The sequence below is a fragment of the Aedes aegypti genome, chromosome 3 (genome assembly GCF_002204515.2).
Source record: "Aedes aegypti strain LVP_AGWG chromosome 3, AaegL5.0 Primary Assembly, whole genome shotgun sequence".
Classification (NCBI taxonomy): Eukaryota; Metazoa; Arthropoda; class Insecta; order Diptera; family Culicidae; genus Aedes; species Aedes aegypti.
In genome coordinates this window covers 89,396,465-89,417,218 of record NC_035109.1, presented here as the reverse complement: position 1 = coordinate 89,417,218, position 20,754 = coordinate 89,396,465, and the positions used below count along the sequence as shown (strand labels likewise).

Genomic DNA, 20,754 nt, shown 5'->3' with positions numbered 1-20,754 from the left:
TTAGAGATTACTACATAAACTTCTTTTCTGAAAAAGTTATTTTTAGAAATCCCTGGAGGAACCTCTAGAAAAAAAAAAACAGTGTAATCCGTAAAGGAATCCCCGGTTAAGTTCCTGGAAAAAAATCCTGGAGAAATTCTTGCTGGAGCACATGGAGGTATTCCCCTGGAATTCATGAAGAAATCCCTGGAACATCAAGTATGCTTATCTGCTAGGCACTCTTTATTTTTAAATGGCTTTTTTATAATAAAGACTGCATAGACGGAAAGCATATGCAGTCGATTCTCCACCAGCTTATCCGAGGAAAAATTGGTAGAGGAAAAAAATATTTTTTTTTTCTTGAGCAATCCTTTGAGAAATTCATGATGATAAATCTGGAGAAATCTCTGCCGAAATTCCTGTAGAGAACTCTCTGGAGAAACTTCAGTAGGTATATCTGAAGGATTATACTGCGGAACCATTTTTTTTTTTGTCTCAAGCGACAAAATACCGCTATTAACTTAATTTTAGTTTGCCGTTTCCAAAAATATCATAGCACATATAGTTTTTGAGAAATTTGTTGTGAAAAATGCAGAATTTGACGATTTCATTGACTTGCATACTAGTTTGTCAGCTTGTACGGTAATTTATTTGCTTAATTTGCCACAAAATTTAAACTTCATATATTAAACAATACTTATCAACAAAGTTCATAATCAGTGCTGTTAAATGTCAAAATTTTGAAAAAATTGGAATGCTCATAGCACCCTCCTTTGCAAAATAGCACATCAGCACATAATGCCAACCGATAGTAGTTTGAAAAATGTCACCGAAAAAATGCTTTTCCGATGACTTTTTCCTCGGGGACCGATGATATTAGCAATATTCAATTGTCAAAGTCGCGTAAAATTCATGACATTTAACAGTACTGTTCATAATACTTTCGATGCTCAAAAGTTGTTTTTGATGGTTTGGAAAAGTATTGTATTTTGCCATATAAGAGAAACGAAGAGTTTTGTATGGAGACTTCAAGCATATTGAAAAAGTCGAATCAATCTTAATTCTATCGTGAAATTTAAAATAAATTATATCTTAAATGAAACTTGAAGTCCTATTTAGCATGTTTGGTGGATTAGATAATTAAAAAGTTTTATAAATCATACCTTAAATTTTATGTAAACATTAATGAAATCAGTGTTTGGCGACCTGCAGATCTAAATTGTGACGTGTTGGAAAAATTCTGATAACGGCATAAGATTCAGCAACCCCAAATTTATTTTATTTTAATACATAATTTGATCCTTGAGACACGCAAAAATGAAATTTTCCTTACGCTAAAGAACTGCTGGATCCACGTTATACACGTTGATCAGGAATTTGGGGTCGTCTATTAATTACATAAGGGGTTATGGGGGGAGAGCAAAGGGAGATTGGAGATTGCTTACGCGCCAAATCTATTATTTTTAATTTTTCATACAAATTATTATTGCATGGGGGAAGGGGGGTTCGACAAATATTTCTTACGTAATTAATGGAAGGTCCTTTTGGACCTGTAACTCTGATTCAATTTGAGGTTTGGTTAATTTTTGTAAAATCTATTTTCGAAGCTTAATGTTGGCTTTTGCCAGACAACAAAAATCGTAATGAAAATGTAGGAAAAATGTTTTTTGTTAAAATATTGGCGAATTTTACATCGTTAGGCGACAGCAAGTCAGAATTAGCCTATTCAATTTCCAAATTTTCAGAAACATAACCCAACTTTTATTCGTCAATAGTTTCAAATTCTTTGGAATCAATCTTCTTTTTTCAGGTATATTCATAGCTTATCCAAAACACGTTACTTGCTCAATTCACCCATGAAACTAATTGTAGCAGAACATTTTATAATTTGACTAGTCTTGTGTAACATTTTATTCATTGTATCAAAATCATAACCCTTATTTTGTTATTTTTCCCATAAGCATTTCTTTCTTTCAGCATTAACTAGATTCTGAAGTTCTGCAACAATGGTATCCGATAGTTATTAAATATTCGATTAATTTTCATCCTTACTCAATATCACTTTCGCCACAATTTCAGACCCGCCCGTCCGCACCGGGAACGACGACCGGATCGTGCCGTGTACATTCCACGGGCCCGTCGGAGTCTAACTACCCCGCCGGTAACTGCTCCCAGCCAGCAGCAATCATCCACCAGTGCTTCCACTAGCGTGACCAGCGCATCGACAACCGTAACTTCGCCACCGTCACCGCCGGTGTCAACTTCCGGTAGTCTTTCAGCTTTTGCAACTCCACTCAGTTCTCCACCCAAGGTACCGAGCAAAAAAGAACGATCCAACGGCGAGAGGGAACGAAAATCCAAAGCAAAGGACAAACCTCCACCACCACCAGCGGATACCGTAGTTCCGGACCTTGAAGTACCAAACATCGCCAACACTGTGATAGTGAATCATCGAAAGAACGATTCGGCTGCCTCAGTTGACAGTAATTGTACCGTAAGTTTTAAGAACCGTAGTCATAGTGTAGAGGAAAGTGTCCCGGCCAACGGAGTCCACCAAGAGCTAGTGAAGCTCAAGAAGCAAAAATCGGAAGAGGTACCTCGAGAGAACGTAGACCAAGACTGTGATTTCGCACCCAAAGCAGAAGCGAAAAGAGAACGAAAGGAACGCCAGAACGGTAGCATTTTATCGGAACTGAACGGAAGTACAAATCACAAAGCGATAGAAACCATGAACAAATCCAATAGAAGTCGTAGTTCCAAGCAGATCAGCGGTAACGCTACTGCATTGATCATCAACGATAAAATCGGAACAAATGCAGCTGATAAGATAGACAAAGATGAGAGGGAACTTAGAAGAGCTTCCCAGGAGATCAACAGAAGCAATAGGCGAATTATCAAGCAATCGTTCGCTTCGGATGTGTTGGAAATTGCCGAACAGGAACCTGCCGAGAAAGACATTTCTACGGAAAAGGTTAACGGGCAGGCGAAACAGGATCCGGAACGGTTAGTCAACCCGGAAGAGGACGATTGGGAGTCCATGTACGATGATAACGGAGATTGTTTGAATCCGAAGCTAATGGAAGAATTGACATCGGCGGTGGGGAAGGTGTCTATCGAAGTTCCCCGAACGGATTATAAGGTATGGTTGAGTTGGGGTTTAAGAAGGAATGCTTCTTTCCGCATAAGGACACTCGGCATAAAGACGTTTGACATAAAGACGTTTCGTAAAATGGAAATTGCGACTAATGTAGTTGTTGAATGTTTGTTCATTTACACCATCTAAGGAAAAACACTTGAAAAGCATAGAAACGCAATAATGAAAATTGTCTCATAAGGCTGATAAGTGTCTTCTTTTATACCATGGTTGCATTTTGTAAAAAGTTTACCTAGAATTTACTTGAAAATAGTTTTGAAACACTTTTTTTTTGTGTAATTTTGTTTCTATACGGGGCAAAATGGTCCACCCTGTGGCGCAATATGAGCCACCATACTAAAGCTGACGATTTCAATTGGAAAGCCATAGTAGTAGACTTCCAAGACAAAGTAGAAGAAGATAATATGTATTTGAGAGTTTTATACAAAACTGGGTTAAAGTCTGGTTTGAACCATGACATTGTATGTTTTGCTGTCAGTTCAATAAATCGTGTTTCTCAAACCTTCACTTTTAAAACATTAACATTCAAATAACTTTGACTTTCTTGAATCGCTCAGAATCATGCGCGGTGACTGCAATATATACATTGAGGTTGTCTTTTGTTACCTTCGGGCTGTCGCGCTGTTGTACTTTGTACAACAGTTGTGATTTATATGCTATCATTTTGCAACAAAGATATCTATCGACACCAAACCAAAATCTATTCCTCAAGAATCTTCTTAAGAACAATGCTCAACAGTTTTTGTTTACAGTATGGCTCTTTATAATGCGGTAAAATCAACAAATTAATATACATAGAAATCCCATAATAATGAGTTACCCGCAATTTTAAATCAGTATATCTCAAAATCCAGATAATTTTTAAACATGGGGACTTCAGTAAAGTTGTTCTGGAGGTGGAGCGCTATCTGATGGTACCGTCGTTGGGGGTGAGAATGGGTCAAAAAAGGATATGTACGAATTATTTATTGAATAACTATCGCAATTTAAATCCAATAAACCTCAAATTTGGTGTGTATGTACTTTGATGGTACATTAACAACCGTTCAAAAAAATAAAGAAAAGTATTTATTCACTACGGCACTACAAGTGAATGAAAAATGACCCAATCTCACCCCATAGAGGGGGTGGCATTGGGTCACTGTAATTGTAATAACTTGTTATTGAGAATATGATTACAAAACCATTCACAGCTGAAAAATATTGATGAAATACGATGCAAACAAGACAAAAAGACATCTAAGAAGTTTCCCAAGTATGATAAACCCACTTAAAAGTACGATTATACCAAAAAATTGAAGAGCTATGCGAAAAAAATGAAAACCCAACATTTATCGTGAAGTTCACAAAAATTTTCTTGTTTTTTCTTTTTCAAATTGTCATTATCCCCAAAGGTGTACTGGAACAGTGGATATTTTAAACCTTCGCAAATAGTTAAATTTTGGTGCGATATTTCACAATCAAAAGATTTCACGCAGTTGTTGACGTCATAATCCCGGTATTTCAGCGATCAAACTCATTTGTACCTACTTCTGTGAGATGTTTCTATGATATGAAAATACAAATAAATAATTAAATATGAAAAATAAACATTTGATAAAATTTTACGATGTTGCTGCGCACGAAAAACAGTTGCTGGTTTGAGAAGTTGTCAAAATGCGTTGCATTATTATTCAATGCACGGAATCCTCAAGTAGACTTGTTTGATGATTCAAGGATGCTAAATTTAGAAAGAATAAACACATCTTAATGATGAAAGAGTACACACGCCACCGTTAAACGACAAAAATGTAAACTTATGATTCCATTCACAGTCGTTCTTGCATGACCCAATCTCACCCCCATTTTTAATGTTTTTGACACCGTACCGAAAAAAATGAAATTTTTGTGGACAAATTAAATATATTCCGGAAAATACGAGTGAAGTGTATTGAAACGACTTTCAACATTCCACTAATATAACATCAAAGGTTAAAGTACATGCGTGATACTTTGCACAGGAGAAATTTAATGTTGTATATTTTCTCTAGTTTCAACATACAAGTTTGTTGATATTTTAAACAAAAACTACTATTTCTAAAAATGTATATTGTGATGAATTATAAGTAATATTATGTTCTCTAACATATGAATTATTAATTTAAGTAATATCAGCATTATTAGCTGAAATATTTCAAAAATCATATTTTTCCGTTTTGACCCAATCTCACCCCCTAGACCCATTGTCACCCCCATCGACGGTACCTCATTTATTTAGGAATTTGACCGCTAGGTGGCACTAGTGGGCATTGAACTTTTACTTTTGTTCAGCAGTAATCTTTCTATGTAATCAGGCTCCTGGGATATTCGCAAAACCAAGCGTGTTGTACAAAGTACAACAAGCGACTACTCTTATAATTTAAGCTGAATTGTCTCTGTACGTTGACTTCAGTAAGTTTTGCATCAATCACAATGCAAAATTTATTAGAAAATGTAAAATTTCAATGAAAAGCAACCTTTTTTGTAAACCATTGCAAGTACTCTTGTTCTCTTTGACCGGTTAGTGAAAATGTTAACCTAATAACTGGGATCTGATTTATAATTCACTTTTTTCATAAATGTAGGGTACACAAAACAAGATATGGGTATTAGTTGTAGATGACCCCCTTGCACTAAATCGAGCTCGCTGCTCTTTTGTACGCAGCATGTCCCCACCAGTAACAAATTGTCCTGCGCCCGTTGATAATCAGCATTGAAGTTTATTTTCATTAGGATGATTCAAATTCGCATTTTCGAAAAATAAGGGACGGCCTAATGTACAGTCATCATAACTCGATAGTGAAGGGACCATCGAGTTAGGGTGATATCGTGTTACAGAATACTAAACCAATGCAAATATGCGATTCAAGGGACCATCGAGGTAGCCATGAACACCAAATTTTTCTATGGTTCTCAAACAAGATATTGAGATACGGAGATCGAATAATAGAAGGTTGACTGTACCTAAGAGCCCACTTCAACCTTCGAGTTGACAAAGAAATTGTGAAGAACTATACTGCCCATAAAAGCATAACTGTCCCATATGGATTTTCGAACTAACTCCTTTTTTCATCGCAACATCCATGTTTTAATAAGTATACTACTATGCATATAAAAAACACACTTTGTTTGAAAATGTTGTGGTAAAATATGAAGTTGGTGTAGTCCCATATTGAAAAATAAAGGCATGACAGTCTCTATATAAAGTTTCAATCGAAATAGCAACTGCAAAACATGAATTGTGTTTAATTTTATATTTTTTCGCTGCTCAATCGAAGCAAAACGAATTATCTGTGCGGTTGTGTTTAATAAATATGACAACTAGAAATATACTAGAAAATTATGAACATTTGTATGAGAAGACAAACTTCAAACTTTGAGCGCTATTTTCCAGTGCCTACTTTTTCCATATGAGACAGTTATGCCTTTATGAGCAGTATACTGAATATTTGTAACATTCAACAAAAGTAGGCATTGAGTAAATGGAATGCCAAGTGTGCATTTTATGGCAGTATGGGAGGAAACTAAAATTTCTAAAAATTGCCAAGATCTTAAATAAGCTTATTTGAGGCTGAAATTTTGTACAACTCATATCGAGTACTGGGTGAATAGTCAAAAAATAATTCTGATAGAAATTTCATTGTTACTACATTACGAGGCTCATGTATAATCTCAATGTGACTGTTATGTCAAAAATGTCGAATGTGACAAATATGGGCAGTATAAACGCGTTGAATTTCCGAAGACATTTTCATCTGAATACAAGCAACCGTTAATGCAATATAGACTAATATGGCGAATCAATCTATGGCGCTGATCAAGCAGTTTATGGAACTGGCCTATGATCTCGCTAATATGCTTCATACGCTGTATATCGTACAAAGATTGAACCCACAAGGCATGTGCTGACATACGAACCCCTTGGCCTTTCTGACCTTTTTTGGTGTAAACTTTGATGGTAAAAATCATAGTGTCCGAGCATAGAGGATATAGTGTTCCAAGAAGAAATCACAAGAAATCTCGATTCGAAGTTTTCGACTAAAATTTTTAATATAATCCATATTAAGATTACGCAATAGCGCTGAAAAACTTACAAAAATCCTAAAGAAGTTGGGCAAACTTTTCTCAACTAGTATATAATTGTTACCGCTGTTATAATTAGAAATATTTACAACTGACTTAGCTTACCAGAGCGGCCTAAATATGCTTTTTACCCGGCTTGAACTATGGAATGAAAACTTTAAAATAAATTTCGGCATAATACTGATGCTGTGTTCGATAAAAGTGAAACATTCAATGCTGTATATTATTTATTTACAGCTTATTTTTTGGAAAAATTGTATTTTTATATAACCTACAAACGCTTGGAGTTCATTTAACGTGTAATATTAAAAATCGTACCTTTTATATTTTTCTACGATCAACCCTTTACAAAAGAGTCTGGTGGCATCGAAAGAATTTCAAACCTGTTTTCCATTAGTAACACGGAAAATAAAATCGATTACTGAAAACAAAATATATATATTTTCAAAAGTACCGTAAAAACTTGAATTTTTATTATTGCCAAAAATCAGTAACAAGAAGAGGCTTGAAGTGAAAAAGATTAGAAATGTTCAAAAAAAAATTATAAAACCCAAAATTCATAAATTCGCAAATAAAAATAAATTATCGTCCAAAACGTGTTTAGAACGATTTTAGAAAACACAAAATGATGTTTAGATCAAAAATAAAAATTTGGGTATTAGAGGGTTAAGATTTTATTAACATTTTGTTAACAACATATAACATTTCATTTACCGTAGCAGTTCAGCAGATTTTTTACAGGTGAGTTGATTTCACCTGCTTATAAGAGAAAAAAAAACACGTTTTCAATTTACTTAACCTAACTTAACCTAAATATATAACGCAATAACCGTGGCAATAGACGATTGTAACGATTTTTGCCTGAATTAATAATTTTATTTGACATTTGATCCAATGTTTTAACATTGGATATTCTATGTAACTCCTTGGTACTATACCAGGGAGGAAGCCTCAGAATCATTTTCAAAATTTTATTTTTAATTCTCTGCAGAGCTTTCTTCCTGGTATTACAACAGATAGTCCATATTGGTACAGCATACAACATGGCTGGCCTGTAAATTTGTTTGAATATCAAAAGCTTGTTCTTAAGACAAAGTTTTGATTTTCTGTTAATAAGGGGATCTAGCATGAGCCCTAGATACTTAACATCATCTGACCAATTTATTGGAACTTCTCTCTTCGTAACAACATGTCTACTTGAAGGTTTCAAATAAAGTGCTTTTGGTTTATGTGGGAATATTATTAGTTGAGTTTTGGAAGCATTAGGAGAAATCTTCCATTTTTGCAAGTATGAAGAAAAAATATCCAAACTTTTTTGCAATCGACTACAGATGACACGCAGACTTCGTCTTTTGGCGGAGAGGCCTATGTCATCCGCAAACAAGGTAACTCAGGTAAGTCAGATGTGAAAATATTGTATAATATTGGTTCCAAAATGCTGCCTTGAGGAACATCAGCTCTTACAGGAAGTTTTTCAGACCTGGAGTTCTGATAATTAACCTGAAGTGTACGATTTTTCAGATAATTTTGAATTATTCTTACAATGTATGTTGGAAAATTAAAGTTTTTTTGATTTTAAGATTAAGCCTTCTGTCTAGAAGAGCAAGACCAGTAGAATAGCCTTCAGATTTGTTGGAACGGATCAAATTTGTTCACGTATAAGTTTATGAGTGGTCGAATGTCCATGGCGGAATCTGATCTGTTCATTGGCAAAAATTGAATTTTCATTGATGTGGACCATCATTCTGTTTCAAATGAGCTTTTCAAAAAGTTTACTGATGGAGGGGTGCAAACTGATTGGACGATATCTAGAAGCTTCTGCAGGATTTTTGTATGGTTTTAAAATTGGTACAACCTTAGCATTTTTCCATTTGTCAGGAAAATATGCTAATTGAAAACATTTGTTGAATATATCAACTGAGAATGATAAGCTACTTTCTGGAAGTTTCTTGATGAGGATGTAGAAAATTCCATCATCGCTTTCATATTTTTGATTTTTTTATTAAAAGTTCTCACTTCTTCCAAATCAGTCTCCCAGGCATTTTCGAAAACGTTCTCTTGATTGAGAATATTTTCGAAGTCCTGAGTAACTTGATTTTAAATTGGACTAGTAAGTCCTAAATTAAAATTGTGCGCGCTTTCAAACTGGATATCAAGTTTATGAGGTTTTTCGCAATTAGTTAGTAATAATTTGTTTTCCTCTTTCAATGCCGGTATTGGCTTCAGAGGTTTTTTTTTTCAAAATTTTAGAAATTTTAAAAAGGGCTTTGTGCCAGGGTCCAATTGAGAAATTTTATTTTCAAAATGTTTGTTTCTTAATTGTGCAAAACGTTTCTTGATTTCTTTCTGCAAATCCTGCCATATAATTTTCATAGCAGGATCGCGAGTGCGTTGAAATTGCCTTCTCCTCACGTTTTTAAGACGGATCAAGAGATTAGGATCATCGTCTATAATCACGGATTCAAATTTTACATTTACAATCACATTTTGGAATAACAATGCTCCTGGCTTCAACAATGGAATTTGTTAAAGTTTCAAGAGCATTGGCAATATCAAGTTTTGTTTGTAAAGAAATGTTAACATCATGATTAGAGTCAATATATGTTTCATATATACATATTCCAGTCGGCTCGAAAATAATTGAAAGTGGAGCTGATAGGATTGAGAATCGCTCCATGGGATATTTGAAACGTAACTGGAACATAATCTGAATCAAAATCAGCATGAGTAATTAATTGGCTACAAAGATGACTAGAGTCGGTTAAGACCAAATCAATCGTAGAAAGGTTTTTAAAAGAGGAAAAATATGTAGAGCTGCCAGGGTATTGAATTGAGAAATATTCTGAAGAGCACTTACCAAATAAAATTTTGACTTATTGCGAATCAATTTCGCAAGTCAGTTTGGAGCAAATTAACTTGCTGATCAGAGCATTCAAAAGGCAAATAGGCAGCTATGAAAGTATATTTACCAAAATGTGTTTCAACAGAAACACCTAAAGTTTCAAAAACTTTAGTTTCAAATGACGAAAACAGTTGATGTTTTATACGCTATATGCACGTTATTAGCTGTATGAAAATTAAACAGCTCGTCCTCTTTACCATTCAAAGAACGAACATTCCAATTTAAAATATTTGAGTTAGGTATTATTTATTGGATCCATTAGAAAAATGAAGTCCAATAACAATTTGATTGATAAGTTTTACACCAACTTGGACTGCTTCAGTCATAGTGCTAGCGAATCTATGACAAAAGGTCAAAAGACAAAAGGTCGAAAAGACAGAAGGTCGAAAGACAAAAGGTCGAATGGACAAATGGTCGAAGAACAAAAAATAAAGGACAAAAGGTCGAAAATCTTTTTTCAAAGATGTAAAAATTTCCCATCAAGCAAATCATTTTCGACCTTTTGTCCTTTCGACCTTTTTTTTCGACCTACTGTCCTTTCGACCTTTTGTCCATAAACCCACTTGAAGTGGGTACATTATCTGCTGATTTTCCGTTAGAATTTTCGGTAGACGAAGAGGCGGAGTAGGAGTTTCCTGTGGCGGCAGGGTTTTTTTTTCATTACTGACATTGACGGACATTAGGGGAACGTGGGGCTATATGAGCACCCGGGGTAAGATGAGCATCCGGGGCAAGATGAGCACCCCTTGTTTGTGCCGTTCTAACAAAGTTTTCCAACAAAGTATTAGGGGTTCTGATCAATATCATTAAATTGATATGCTGACCATAAATTTCAACTAAAAAATCAACAACACAACGTAAATATTGTCAGAAATACATAGTAGTCCAAAAATTTACCCTTTCATATAAGATTTGATCATATAATAGTGATATTTTTGTTGCGTAAAAAAATTCATTCGTACGTTTTTGTCCGTATAGTTATAGAATTATCTTCTGTAGATAATCTGGAGCAGATTTTTATCAAATTTAAAAACATATTTTAATTGTTTTGATTATGATAATAAGTTGTCACCCTTGGGGCAAGATGAGCACCATGTTCAAAATAAAGTAAAAGTGTGATATTATAGAACCACATTTAGCTGTGGGCTTGACTTATGGTATCCGCTTTGTCAAAACTATTTTTCTAAGAAAAATATATTAACAAACAAATAATTCAATCGTTTTATAAGTAACATCTTGGCAATTTATTAAAAGTTATTTATTTTTTGATAAAAGCTTAAAAAATAAGCTAGTTGAAGATAAATATCATCAGAAATTAAAGATAATATCCTCGGATATTACAAACATTCATAAATAATAGTCTTCTTCAGTAAATTTCATATTTTTATGGGGGTGCCCATCTTGCCCCGGAGTAATTTTGACCGATGATAAAAAAGCAATTCAGGTCAAAGTAAGAATGTAAAAGATAAGGATGGTTGCCAATTTTACCAAAATAAGAACGTTTAAAAAGACTTAAATCGCATTTATCCTTAAGGTGCTCATCTTGCCCCGCCTGACCCTACTGTTTATCTGCCTGGCACGAGCCTCAACGACTCTCTTGCGCGAAGGGCAAGACCAAAAATTTGACTTATGATTGCCCTTGCAATTGGCGCATAAGAACTTATCGGTATCTTCCTTCACTGGACAGACGTCCTTAGCGTGAGAAGAATCTCCGCAAATCATGCATTTAGCATCCATGCGGCAATTTTTTGTACCATGACCCCACTTTTGGCACCGACGGCACTGAGTGAGGTTCTGGTAATTTCATCCAGGTTTCTGGAAATGTTCCCATGTCACACGGACATCAAACATAATTCTAGCTTTTTCTAAAGCTTCAATATTATTTAGATCTTTTTTGTTAAAGTGAACTAAATAATATTCTTGAGAAAACCCTTTCCGAATAATGCCAGATTGGGTTCTCTTTTTCATAATGATTACTTGAACTGGGGAAAATCCAAGTAAATCATTTATTCCATTTTTGATCTCTTCATGTGACTTTTAGTCACTTGAGAAACCTTTCAAGACGACTTTGAACAAACGTTCAGTTTTGTCATCATAAGTAAAAACATTGTGCTTCTTCTCTTCAAGATGTTTGAGAAGAAGTTCATAATCTTTAAGAGTTTCCGGCAAAACACGGTAGTCTCCTTTCTTCGCGATTTGGATGAAGACCTTGATTCCCCTAATGGAGTTCAACATCTCCTGCCTAAATCCCCCAAATTCGGAACAACTGACCTCGATAGGCATACAAAGCAAGCCATGCTGAAGGTGTCTGGGTTCGAATCCACGTTCGACGTTAATGCCAAGAAGAAGAAGACCACGATAGGCGGCACTCTTTGCTTCCTCACTTGAATCAAAGAGCCTGGGCTAGAGATTGCTTGGATTTGGTGTTCGGAAAATTTGTCTGGAGCATCAACATTATCCATTTCACCCTTGGAAGAAAGTTCGCATTCCGGAGAAACGTCTTTTCTTCCATTCTTACCACGTCTAGTGAGACAGTTTTGAATCCCACTTTTTTGGAAGAAAGTTGTGAATTCAGAGATTCACCCTTCCTTTTGTTTGTAGTTGCAACCATGTTTAGTGAATAAACGAAAGAAGACGAGACCTCCTAAGAGGTATTTTCCCAAGACGGTGTCCAGGAAGGATTACCACCGCTAGCTTTCGCCAACGGGTCCAACGAAAAATCGAAGGCACCGGTCCAAAAAAGGATCGTAAAGGGATCAATAGTAGAAAAAATAGCACTTAAAGTACTGTTTTTTAGCACTGGAAAGTACTGTTTTATTGCTTTAGGTAGTTTTAAAAATACTTCCAATACTTTGCACAGCACGAAGGTACGATGCCAACTGATGTGACATTTTATGAAATTTTAATTTAATTCCACCATGAATCATCTTGGTGTTACCTAACAAATAACAAAACTACCACGAGAATATGCACGATTCAATGTCCCCCAAAAAGAAAACATATCACGTGAATTTTTAGCATGTGGCATTGCTATTTTTTGCCGAATGTAGATCAATATTCGTTTTATTTAGTGAAAACATTGGAACTGTTTCTTCTAAGTTCATATTCTAAATTCAAATTTGAAAGATCAAATGGTCGGTATTCAGACAAACTGGACCAAGTGCTTTTTCATGGTTTCAGGAAAACGTTCCCCAGGCGTTCGGAATATGAAAATATTGGCATAATTTGCTGTAATAAGGGAACTTATCTGTTTGATGATAAATCTGTACCAAAATGGCATCGAAAGATTTAGAATCGATAGAGTTCTTAACGTATCTTTAGAACGCCACAATATCATCTGGTCCAGTCTGTCTGAACACCGACCAAATCTGAAAAGAATCTTCATCATTGTCAAAATTCGAAAGAATCAGCCAACCATTTAAGCTGAAAACTTGATCGAATGGTCACGCACTTGTGGTGACCAATCCATGAAGTTTTCAGATTAGAATACTGTAATGTTCTCTGGATTTATACTCTTGAAAATTGGAGATATGGCTTCTTAATTTTCACCTTACATACATCAACCCCAAAATATAGAAGATATCAACATGTTTAGAGTAATAATTTAACTGTGTGCTCTCAAACCCATATTTTATTTTTATCTGGTTTGTCAAACAAGTGATTTAGTTGCTCGACATTTGAGTAAAAAAGAATAGAACTTAACATTTTAAGATGAAACAGAGTACATGTATTCTTAGAAGAGTTTGTATGGTAACCGTAATTTGGCATAATTAATCGAATGATCATGAGCCATTTTACATAATGACCATATGTTATATTGATCATTTGACATAACATGAATACACCCGATTCTGTTTTTGCACGGGGGATGCGTACCGTGCAAAAAAAAAATCAGTTCAAAATTTCAAAAACCGTGCAAAAAAAAAGTAACACCATTTCTCGACGTTTCATGCAAAAATAAGGTTTTGGCGGAAAAAATGTATGGAAAAAAATCCGTGCAAAAACAGAATCGGGTGTAACACTCTATTTGAAAAGAATGATCATAACTATGGAGAACCTTAGATATGGCAAATGACCATTGCCATATGGTCATTATGCCAATCAGTGTTCAATGTGGTTATACCAAATGTTTTTTGAATTGCCTTTTTTATTCTAATTTACTGTAGGCCCAATGTCCATTATGCGGAATGTATACTAATCAAATTTTCCAAAACGTCGCGGCCACGTCTTTAGAAATTGTTTTATTACATTTCTGCCTCTGTTCTTTTCTCACAGCTGTATCAAACGAAACAAGCCGCTCTAAACGAGGAAGAATTTCCACACGTGTTGGAGGTGTCCAATTTCCCGGTGGAGTTTAGAACACAAGATCTCATGATGCTATTCTCGCAGTACAAAGAGTCAGGGTTTGACATCAAATGGGTTGATGACACACACGCTCTAGCCGTTTTCAGTAGTTCCAAGATTGGTAAGAATAATCTAACATCTAACTATGAGTTCTCTTTTGACCCATTGCTATTTCTCCGTACAGCGGCCGAAGTTCTTGCCAATGGTCACACGTTTGTGAAGCTGAAACCCCTAGCCGAGGCCACGGTAGAGTCTCGCTCCAAGGCCAGAAAGTGTTCCAGCTCGCTGCAACCGTACCGACCTCGACCGGAAACCTGCGCTGCCCTGGCCCGACGACTCGTAACGACGGCCCTCGGGGTCCGACTGAAGACTGCCCCCGAAGAGCGCGAAAACGAGAAGCGCGTGCTTCGGGAAGCCAAGGGTAACTCGCTTTTATTTTTTTCCTTAATAGTATCATTTCAAGCATTACATTCTCTTCTTATATCTAGGTGCTCTGTGTTAGGATACACTATCATTCTTATTTGGTAAAACTCAATTGAGCCATTATTAACATTTTGCTAACAACATACTGCATTTCATTTACAGTAGCAGTTTATAATTTCTACATGTGATTTGAATTCACCTGCTTATAGAAGGAAAAATTTAAACTTTTTAATAACTTTAACCTTAATATATAAAGAAGTATTTTCCAAAAAAAATATATTCATTTTATTTTCTAGAACGCAAACTGCTCGCTGCCAAACAACGGGAAGAAATCTGGGAAAGCTAAAACCTGCACATCACCTAGAAACATGACCATCCCCAGCCAGCCCAAGCTCATGGAGGGCAATGCATTCTTTCGCTCGTAAACGCTGCCGTAGTCATTGTGAATTTAGATTTTCAAACTTTTAGGACACACTCATTTTGCTTCCGGCCCCGGATTGGTGGACACGTGGTTGTATATGTCTGTGGAGCATTTCTTTTTCCGTGGTCGCGATTCCGTGTTGTGGCCGTTGTATCTCACATAAGCAGTTTTGTTAGGATTGTTTTAGTATCCTATCGCAATAAAGGCGGGAGCATATATTGTGTCTATAAAAAAAAGTGTAATTGTAGGCTCATTAACCATTTCAACCACCTTACGTAAAGAAGGTGGAAAAAACAAGCTGCATCAGATCAAACCATGGAAACAAATACCTATATATTTAATAATTATTGTACACTGTATAGAACAAAACGAAAAAGTTGTGTAGAATGTAAGTGCGAACAATGAGAATGTTATTTACAGGTTTTTATCAAAACGCGACTCTTACTGCGGAAATAGAGTGTAATTTTATTGTAAATAAAAAAGTAGTTCATCAATATCAGGAAAACTTGAATATCCTGAAGTTAAATAATGTTTGTGTGTGTAATCCGAACTGTCCCTATTCGTGAATCCTACTTGTAGACAAATTGTTAAAAAATCGGTAAAAATGGAAGGGTTGGGAAAAGCGGGGCAACATGAATCAGCTAAGGACCTCTGTATCATCCCGAATACGAACTATAGGATCGTTTCAGTTGGCAGATTTTTTTTTCCATAAATCGTGAATTAAATCTTACACTACCCTGCAAAAGTTTGTGGTCACCCTCTAAAAACATTCAAAAGAGTTATGTCCATATCTCTCTATGGCTCTTTCAAAAGGCAATGAGTTAACCCGTAAAGGAATGAGTGAAAGCAAAAAAACGAATTCCCTCACCGCTCAACAAATACTTAATGGATTCAAATATTTATTTGTCAGTATACTGGTACTCATATTTAGATTCTCAGAAGTAAGGACAGGACAACTAACACCCCCGCAGGCTTTATGAAATTTGTGATGGACCCAAAAACGATGCGCGTGAGGTATGACCCGATCGACCAGTATAACAATTTCTTTATAAACATTTGTCTTACTTTTACAGAGACGAATGCCCCATCAGAGCAAAGAGCGTTAATGATTAACGGGTCGCAATGATTGATTAAGTGATTAATGATTAAATTCAAGTTTATCATGATTAATGATTATGATTAATGATTAAATTTTTTGAAGTCATGATTAATGATTGTGATTGATGGTTAAGCCAAAGTATGATAAATGATTATGATTAACGATTAAATTTCAATTTTATATGATTGATGAATATGATTAATGATTAAACTCTATGATTAGTGATTATGATTAATGATTATGATTAACCCTTACGTCAGTAGCGCAACCAGGATTTGGTTCTAGGGAGGGTTTTGTAAATTTTAAAATATATTTAAGAAGATTTTTTTCATGAAAAAATCGATTTGAAGAATTAAAGTATGTTTTAGAAATTGCATACTTAAATAAAATTAGAAAACATTACAATAAATTAGCGTGATGCTATACAGCTGGACTACAGCTTTCTGTGTAGTCCCTTAAATATATTTTCGAGTTTATCAACAAGGAGAATGGCTTCGACAACAATCTTCAAGCGCAGAGATTTGCAATAAAAATCATTGAAAACTAATTGTCAGATCTTACAGGATTGGCAATCCTGATAATCGAGTGCAAAGGTCAAAAATTAATTCTGCTTTCATTGTGGCGATTATGTCCAAACATGTGATAACACCTTAAAACAACTATTAAACCTTAATTTTTGGATGCCTTTGAAAATCGAGATTCATTTACTATTGTAGTGAAACGCCAATGCATCCATATTTCTAATAGACAAATCCGAGTAATATTTTTCTAACATTTTTTGAATGAACACCCTCATCACCCTTAACACTCAATCAACACCTACATAATCTCAAAATTGTCATAAGTTCCTAATGGGTCCGAAATTATTCCACCGGCAGCTACATACTTCAAGAGCATTCGAAAATTTTCCTCCTCTCTAATAATCTTCAAAGATCAAAGAATTGGTATACTCTAAAGGTCGCCAAATTTGGCAAAATGCTTGAGCAACTAGGGTAAGTGTTCCCTTAGTTGTGGGTGTTCCTATAGTTGCGGTAGTGCCGTTTTCACTGATTTTATTACATTAGCCACAGAACCGACACTGCCAATCGACGTATTGGCTTGTTCATACACGGAATAGTTGAAAAGAGCGTTCAAATTGCTTTAAAACTGATGAAATATCACTAAAATTGCTAAAACTTTTTTTACTTGTACCAATAGTTGCGGTAAAGTGTTCCTATAGTGGAGGATCCCATATGAAAACAACGAGTACCGCAACTATAGGAACACAAATTAAAAATATACCGCAACTAAAGGAACAGTGTACCAATAGTGGAGGTATTATTTTTCATCGACATGCCGTGGATTACTGCGATGAAATCATTTTTCTCATTAATGGCCGGTACGCTGATCATAAGTACTGTGCAAAAGGATAGGACAAGAAACGGTCAAGGAATGATCCTGCTACCGAAATTACTTGAGCTGTACGCTGCTGAGAAGTAGAGCTGATTTCATAACGTTGGTAACGCCTACTGTACAAATCAAATGGAGCTGTCACTTTTCCTTACGGAAAAATGTGCCGCTCAATTATTCCGCAAGTAAAAGTGACACTTTGCTCATACTGGATCAGCTGTCAAAATTACTTTGGTAAAAAAGAGAAATTTTACTTGAGCGCTTTACGTTTCAGGTGCATACTACGCATAAGTCAATGACCGTTACTTCCCGTTACAACATTAACGAGTACATTAATTGCGTTTCTTGAGTTTAGGCGGTTACATGAAGTTCAATCCCAAGAAACATTAGCCTATTTTATAATCATTTATTAAGCAATTTTTCACAACTACATACTGAATAGTTGCTTTATTATATTACTTTGCAGCTGCTACGCACACATTGTTCAAGCAAATCTGGCGAAATTATTAAGCTTCTTATCATTTAGTGACTGTAATCATATATTGTAATGATGTTTATTCAGGTTTCACTTAGCTTAATAAGGATTGATGATTTAACAACGCTAGTTTAACAAACTACATTATTGCAGTTTAATTCAGCATCATGTTTAACAACATTTTAATTATTTCCAAGTGAAGCCTTTGTTCAGGCGTTGTTCACACAAATTTGGAGAAGTTATAAAGCGTGTCGTTGTATATTGACTTTATACTACAACTTCAAAATCGCTTTGTAAGCATTCATCTCAGCTTTTATTCAACTGCCACAAATATGATTGAAAACAAATAAATGACTAAAAATAGCTAACACTGTATACATCAAATGCAGTGTATACCTTTACCATAAATTAATAACCACACTTTTAATAATTACCTGATTACTGGATTTAAACTCGAGACCTTCCCATCGTCAGCGGTATACTTTGCCATCTGCGCCATCCTTGAATTCATATATCAACCTTCCAGTGCCCAATATAAACCTCTTGCAGCTGATTATTGATCATGCTTGAGCTTCTGTTCAACAATAACTAATCAACACGTGCTATGCTGATCAACAACTGAATAAGCGCATTACTTCTGCTGCTGTTCAGTACTGATGAGAGCTGAACTCAGTCGGCTATTTATAGCGCACAGTGAGAAAAATTATTTCAATGCTGGTCAAAAATAAAGTTTATTCACAAAGTAAAAACTTAGCTGATTAATCGAATTTCATAATAAGTTTTAATTTGTTGAAACTTTAATTGAATTGTTCATCTAACTATACTAAAATTCATTTATTGAATGTATAATATTTCTACTAGGTTAATATTTTAATTATTTGTCGTACCTTTTCCATCTATTAAACATTATACAAATATAAAATATATTTCAATCAATAATCCTATGTCAGAAGCCTGATTTAAAATATTTTCTAAACATAATTGAATATTGTATTGAGAAAGCATCAGTTATTATTACATCCAACATGTTTTTATATATTAGTAAGTTAGTGACGAATTCGCCAAGGGCGAAAAGCCACTTAAATAAAGATAAATAATAATAATATTAGTAAGTTGAACATTGCAATACATTAGGAATACAACGCAATTTTTAGATATTGTGTCCATTTTTCAAAAATTTGGCTATGGTGTGACCTCTTTTGTAAGGCTTCTTTGTTGCTGAACAATGTGTTTAGTAATCGTTATTTTGGACTTCTTTGAATGACTTGCTCGGATGATATATCTATGTTGTATTAGGATTTTATAAAATACCTATTCAGCTTTTAATCATGTTCATGTTAAATATGGAAACAGCTGAAGTGCGAAGCAACCAAAACGTTAGTTCGTCTACTGTACATCTGTTTACATAATTATATTTGTTTGGTGGAATATTGGCTCTTTAATAGAAGGAAAAATGACTTAAATTTATTTTATTTATTTATTCGAAACACATCAACAGGCAAATTGTAGCCCCAATGATGTCTAAAATATATATAAAACAATCAGAGGACAAAAACTTAACAAAAGCACTAAACAGTCAAGAGATAAAACTTAAATTAAACTCTTCGTTCGTCAAAAAATGCTAAAAACCTTCGGCGAAGCATCTCTCGGGTGGTATTGAAGTCGAACAATGATGCGACTTTATTGAACACTCGCTGCAACCCACTAAGTGCTCCGTGAAGTCCGTAGTTGGTTCGAGTTAGAGGCAATCTCAGCATGACGCTGTTCCGGAGGGAGCGTGGACGGGCATTTAGATGGACTCGCTCCAGGATTGTCCCACAGTCAATACGACCCAGTAAAACGTCTGCAATTGTTAGAGCTCTGAATGTGTCCCTTCTGTTCCGGAGGAGGTCCAAGTCTATCAATCGGCATCGACTCTCATAGCTCGGCAAGCGGAATGGATCTCTCCAAGGTAGCTTACGGAGTGCGAATCGGAGAAATCGGCGTTGAACAGATTCGATCCTTTCTGCGCCATTATTATAAATAGGACTCCAAACAGCGGAACCATATTCCAACGTGGAACGCACGAGAGAACAATAGAGTGATTTTAGACAGTATATGTCGGAGAAATTCTTGGCGATTCTAAAGATGAATCCCAAAGTCGTTGATGCTTTACTGACGGTATACGAGATATGCTGTTTATACGTTAACTGTGAATCAAGGAACACGCCCAAATCCTTAATGTGATTCACACGTTCAATTTTCGTGCCAAGCAAACTATAATCGAACGTGATTGGTTGCTTTTTCCTAGAAAACGTGATGATGGAGCACTTGGTGGGGTTAACCACCATTCCATTCAGCGAGCACCAACTGGCGAAACTATCAAGTTGCTGTTGTAGGTATAAACAGTCGGCAACGGAGCATATCCGTAAAAATATTTTCAGGTCGTCTGCATACGACTTGTTCAACTAATTAGTAAAACAATCTT

General features: G+C 35.4%; 1 protein-coding gene across 1 annotated transcript in view; it reads left to right on the top strand.

Annotated features, from left to right (window-relative positions):
- LOC5566156 (uncharacterized serine-rich protein C215.13) overlaps positions 1-15,850 on the top strand; it is a 141,326-nt gene extending 125,476 nt beyond the window's left edge. The window contains exons 5-8 of the mRNA XM_021852572.1: positions 2,059-3,118; positions 14,412-14,601; positions 14,665-14,901; positions 15,200-15,850. Coding sequence (XP_021708264.1) covers positions 2,059-3,118; positions 14,412-14,601; positions 14,665-14,901; positions 15,200-15,249 — 1,537 coding nt within the window. The 3' untranslated portion in view covers positions 15,250-15,850. The remainder of the gene's footprint in view (positions 1-2,058; positions 3,119-14,411; positions 14,602-14,664; positions 14,902-15,199) is intronic.
- Positions 15,851-20,754: the final 4,904 nt, after the last annotated feature.